This window comes from Dreissena polymorpha, chromosome 15 (assembly GCF_020536995.1).
Source record: "Dreissena polymorpha isolate Duluth1 chromosome 15, UMN_Dpol_1.0, whole genome shotgun sequence".
Taxonomy (NCBI): Eukaryota; Metazoa; Mollusca; class Bivalvia; order Myida; family Dreissenidae; genus Dreissena; species Dreissena polymorpha.
In genome coordinates, this window is record NC_068369.1 from 52,680,273 (window position 1) to 52,686,272 (window position 6,000).

General features: G+C 33.3%; 1 protein-coding gene across 4 annotated transcripts in view; it reads right to left on the reverse strand.

The window, feature by feature from the left end:
* The window catches only part of LOC127860965 (clumping factor A-like), a 70,178-nt gene extending 66,434 nt beyond the window's left edge, over positions 1–3,744 (reverse strand). Inside the window, exons 1-2 of one of the 4 annotated variants that reach the window (XR_008039985.1) lie at positions 3,609–3,669; positions 957–1,043 (exon numbers count right to left, since the gene is read on the reverse strand). Coding sequence is in view for 1 of the 4 variants with exons in the window: in XM_052399298.1 (XP_052255258.1) it covers positions 957–1,043; positions 3,609–3,640 (119 nt within the window). In the remaining 3 variants the exon portion in view is untranslated. Of the gene's footprint in view, positions 1–956; positions 1,132–1,225; positions 1,254–3,608 lie in introns of those variants that run through there. The other 3 variants (XR_008039984.1, XM_052399298.1, XR_008039983.1) reach the window with 3 other exon arrangements.
* Between the last annotated feature and the right edge of the window lie 2,256 nt (positions 3,745–6,000).

The window sequence follows — 6,000 nt, forward strand, 5'->3', positions numbered from 1 at the left end:
AGCGAGTCAGTGCCGGTGAGAACTCATCAGGGTCTGAGTGTATATATAAATTATGCAAATTATAAAAAGTCAACATATATATCGAATCTTCGCAAGAATAGCGAACGAATTCATAGCCGGCCCTATAGATATATGGGTTAATCTGCATTTTTAAATATCAATCAATGAAGATATTTCAAATATCAGGCTCAGTTTAACATCTGTTAAACAACGGCATTTAATATATATCGTGTGACGTGTTCTAGTTATTTGACAAAGAATGAAGAAGAACAGTGATAACGACGCAATCAATGTTGTAAAACTGACTTTTCGAATCAATATGAGCAAAACAGTGTATGATACATGTTTGGATAGTTTGTGGGCTGGTTTTTATTTTATCCAGCGTCATTCTGTTTATAGCTTGCTTTTATTCTTCTATTGAAAACAAGTTGTCATTTGAATGCATTCATTGTATTCGTATGTAAACAAGACGAATTTTCTACGTAAACAACAAGTAACGTTTTGGTCTTAATGCAGTTCATAGTAATAGACTGCAATTAATTTACTATCACATTCCCACATAAATGAAATAGCACCCGTATTATAAACTTAGGTGTTTTATAGTTATTGTGATAAATATGTATTCAGCATAATCTTAGTATTTTATATGCAAAATTGTTCGCTCCGTATTTATGTTCTCGAGTTTCCTTTAATACTTGTTGGTGTAATGGCATTTTAAGTATAAATTATCCTAGTAAAGTTTTCTTGAGGTTCCTGCGCTTTTTGTAGATGTGTCTTTGTGGTACCTACTCATTTAATATAAAAAGTACTCATCATATTAAATATATTTTGCTGTTTTAGAATAGAGCTGTATATTCCATAGATAGTTGTTACAAATGGATAATTAACCATTAACAAATTATAACGGACAAAAACTAAGTGTGCGATATAGTAAAATGTAAAAAAGATAGGTTTACCTGTAAACGATGGTGTGGAATCGAATGTTTGAATCGTCGTCGATGTCATTGCAGATTGAGTAGATCGGGTTGTGAGTGTTGTAGAAGCTGCATGGAATACAAAGATCGGAAGTTTAAGTACGCTTCCTTTTAATATTTATACATATTTAAATTAAATTTAATTTAATATATATATATATATATATATATATATATATATATATATATATATATATATATATATATATATATAATAAAACGTTTTTATTAAATTTGCCGTAGCTTTCGACCTCTCGGTCTTCTTCAGCGGCGTTTATTTGTGAATAAGCATATCATCTTTAGCGGAAGTGACGTTATATAATCGCACGTTACATTGCTCGCCAATTTTAGTCTTTTGTGTTTAGTCCATATGGTTTGAACGTCCTCAATTTGCGCTTCCAAAGTTGTTCGATGGTCTTCCGGTACTCGTCGGTTCCATTTAATTGTTCGAGTCACATGACCCGGAAGTCTGCGACGCTGTGGCCGTTTGTGTAGAAGTGCTCGGCTACCGGGTCGTTGTGTCGAGTCCGTATCCGGGACAGGTTAAGAAGATGTCGCTGGTACAGGGCATCTCCCGTTTCTCCTACGTATACGAAGGTCTTACACCGTTCTCAGTGTACAGCGTATACTACATTGGTGGATTTGCAGGTGACCTCGTTCCGCACATTGAAGCTTTTGCCGGTGGTGTCGCTGAACTTTTCAGCCTCCATCATGTATGGACAGATTGCGCACCTCTGTGCCCCACAAGGTCCGCTCCTGTTGGGAACTCGGAAAAACATCCGGTTGTGCTTTTTATGAACCAATATGTCTTGAAGGTTGCAGTCTCTTAGTGTTAACTTTCGTTTAAAAAGTTAATGTATTTTTTAAAATAAAAAAATATTTTTTTAAATATATCTTTATCATTTTTAATTTTATGTATCAAATAATGTCTCGATACTTGTCTGCAAATGTGTCGTTTTATTGGTGGTAGGTTTCACTGTCATTGGCATTGTTGTGGATTCAGATACATTTGCTGTTCTTGAAGTTACTGCGCTTTTTGTAGAGGTCTGTGTGGTACCTATTCATTTAATATGAAATGTACTCATCAAATTAAATAAAATTTGCTGTTTTAGAACAGAGCTTTAAATTCCATAGATAATGACTTTAAATCATGCAAAATATAAGACCTTAAACTTGTTTGAATTTTTGCAAGAATAGCTTCAACGCTGAACGAATTCATAGCCGGCCGTAAACATCTATGGGGAAATGTATTTTTTGAAATTACCCGTATCAATGAAGATATTAAAAATATCAGGTTCAATTTAATCTTTTTACACAACGGCATATGGTATATATCGTGTGCCATCTTCTAGTTATTTGACAAAGAATGAAGAAGAACACGACGCAATCAATGTTGTAAAGCTGACTTTTCGAATCAATATGAGTAAAAAGGCTTATGATACCTATTTGGATAGTTTGTGGGTTGGTTTTTATTTTATCCAGCGTCATTTTTGTTATTGCTTGATTCTCTTCTCCTATTGAAGACAATAAATTTGAATGTATACATTGTATTCGTATGTAAACCAAACGCGTATTCTGCGTAAACAACAAGTACCTTGTTGGTCTTAATGCAGTTCATATTAATAGACTGCAATTATTTTACTATCACATTATCACATTAATGAAATAACACCCGATATTTTAAACTTAGGTGTTTTTGTAGTTATTGGGATGAATATGAATTCAGCATAATCCTAGTAATTTTAATTGCAAATGTTTCGCTCCGTATTTATGTTCTGGAGTTCCTTTAAAATAATTTTTCATCTAATTGTATTTTTAAATATAAATAATCCTAGCATATGTTTGCATTTAAATGAACATTGCTCTGTTTCAAATTTGGATTCACACATTCTAAAACTAATTACTATTTACATGATCTTAACATGGGTAACATGCGTCCAAAAAGAAATCAACTAGACAGGCGTTGCTAGATAAAAACTGATCACCCAAAATAAAGTGTTGACTTTGGTAGGTTCGTCCATCTTTCAAACAATAGACAAAATAGACATCGTTGTCTGTTGCAGTGAAATTAGCGATTCTCAAAGCGTTCGATGATTCCTGGTACTTCGACGCATCGTTAAGCAATTTTATTATGCGTGATCCTCTTATCCATCTATAGCTTGAATGGGTAAAATAATTTATGAAGAATTCATTGGGATGAAAGTGCAGAACTAAGTTTGTCCTATCCATTTGTGCTGTAATATTACCACAGGCTGCAACAAAAAAAACATGAAATTTTCTATATCACTGCTCTTTTGCAACCGATAACGGTGCAATGTTTGATTACTCGATTCAATTTAAATTGATAAAAACATTTGAGATGTGTGTGTTTTCTGTTTAAAATGTATATATAATGTCTGAAGGTTCTGACTTTCATTTAAAAATAATAAAAGCAAATTGCATTCGTTCTGCTAATATAATGAAATAATAACAAAAGAAACAATATATAAATAATTCAATAATAACACAATATACGATATAATTTTAATGTAACGAATTTAATCTTAACTCAAATGAAAGTGTACAATTTTTTATTCAATATATTAAATAAAACTGCAACTTTAATTTGATGTAATAGTGGTAATTTTTACTTACATGGAGCGGCAAAAGAATACTGAAAAACACATATCATAATGAAATAACTGCACGCCATTGAAATTGAACTATACAAGTAAGACATAATTTGAACACTTTTTATATGTTGCATTTCCAACTACATTTACCAAACGCTTCAGAAGCATGTTTGGATGAAAATCTTCCGTATTGCTTGTTCTTATGAAACTTATTGATCAATGTCCGTTACTTGTTACTCAAAGAATCAGACTATAATTTCCGTGATATAACTAAAAATGCCTGTCCAACATTTAAATGTTTATATGTTAAAATATTTATACGTGTATATAGTTTTGCTAATTGGATACATATATCACTATTTCTTCGTATCTGTACCTGGCTTTCATGCGTTATTTTTTTAAGGCGCACTTGTTTTTATTATCTATATTCAACATAAGATTCGTGTCATGGTGACAACACATTGGTTCGACTCTTAAAGCAGCTGCTGAACAAAAACCTACTCGCTCGTTTCTCTCACCGGACATTAAACCGTATCAAAATGTTCTCAGGCTTCATGAAGGGCAGGAAAAGACATATTTTCAAACGTGACTTAATAAGGTCGCCGTGGTGTAATGGATATGGTGTCCGCCTAGCGACTGGGAGGTCATTGGTTCGATCCCCACTGTGGGAGCGTTTTTAGATCTCCCCCAAAAGACACCAAGTACTGGTTCTAGGTCCAGGAAACGGACTCGAGAGCGTTTACTCGAAGCCTAAGGCTTTCGATCCAATCGAGCTAAAATAAATAGGTTTAAACTAAACGTGACTTGTTCTGTTTCTTGCACTTGTCAATTAAAACGTTTTAAGGTTAACAGAAAAGGGCGATGTAGATGTGGGATCCCGTTGGCCCTCTACCCGCCGAGTATAATACTAGTTTCAATGGTTTCAATATTTGCGATAGGTGATAAACTGCTATCGCGTTTCTTTTTTTCAGGATTCACCAAGACAATAATAGATAACAAACGTTTTCCAGTATTTGATTTTGAATTACATAATTTTTAAAACGAACGTATACCGTTAAACAGGTATAGCACATGGTTTTATCATAATCATCAATATCCGTGAGTATGTGAGTATTCGGCAGTGATTTTTCTTACAAAATTTTACTTCCATTACTTCTAGAGGAGAAAACATTTACCCCCAAATAACTCGTATATTAACTGTAATACAAACATTCTCCTTAAACAGATTTCAGCAATCAGTATTCAGTATTACAAAATAATATATGAACTTTCAAAAGGGTTTAACATGTCTATATATTCAGATTAAAGGACTTGTTTGGAATTTTTTTGCTTTCTTAATGATAGAATTAAATAGGTTTTCTGTTCTGCATATTAAATGTCGCCGCTTTGAGAGCTAAGATGAATTAATCCCAGCAAAAATATCAATCCAGAGAGAAACGGCATTATTCGATACAAATAGGTCCATACGGCTCTTGATCTGCTTTACTATTCCAGTGGAATGGTAAGTGTGCTATTATTATCTGCTTTACTATTCCAGTGGAATGGTAAGTGTGCTTTTATTATCTGCTTTACTATTCCAGTGGAATGGCAAGTGTGCTATTATTATCTGCTTTACTATTTCATTGGAATGGTAAATGTGCTATTATTATCTGCTTTACTATTCCAGTGGAATGGTAAGTGTGCTATTATTATCTGCTTTACTATTCCAGTGGAATGGCAAGTGTGCTATTATTATCTGCTTTACTATTCCAGTGGAATGGTAAGTGTGCTTTTATTATCTGCTTTACTATTCCAGTGGAATGGCAAGTGTGCTATTATTATCTGCTTTACTATTTCATTGGAATGGTAAGTGTGCTATTATTATCTGCTTTACTATTCCAGTGGAATGGTAAGTGTGCTATTATTATCTGCTTTACTATTTCATTGGAATGGTAAGTGTGCTATTATTATCTGCTTTGCTATTCCAGTGGAATGGTAAGTGTGCTATTATTATCTGCTTTACTATTCCAGTGGAATGGTAAGTGTGCTATTATTATCTGCTTTACTATTCCAGTGGAATGGTAAGTGTGTTATTATTATCTGCTTTACTATTTCATTGGAATGGTAAGTGTGCTATTATTATCTGCTTTACTATTTCATTGGAATGGTAAGTGTGCTATTATTATCTGATTTACTATTCAAGTGGAATGGTAAGTGTGCTATTATTATCTGCTTTACTATTTCATTGGAATGGTAAGTGTGCTATTATTATCTGCTTTGCTATTCCAGTGGAATGGTAAGTGTGCTATTATTATCTGCTTTACTATTCCAGTGGAATGGTAAGTGTGCTATTATTATCTGCTTTACTATTTCATTGGAATGGTAAGTGTGCTATTATTATCTGCTTTGCTATTCCAGTGGAATGGTAAGTGTGC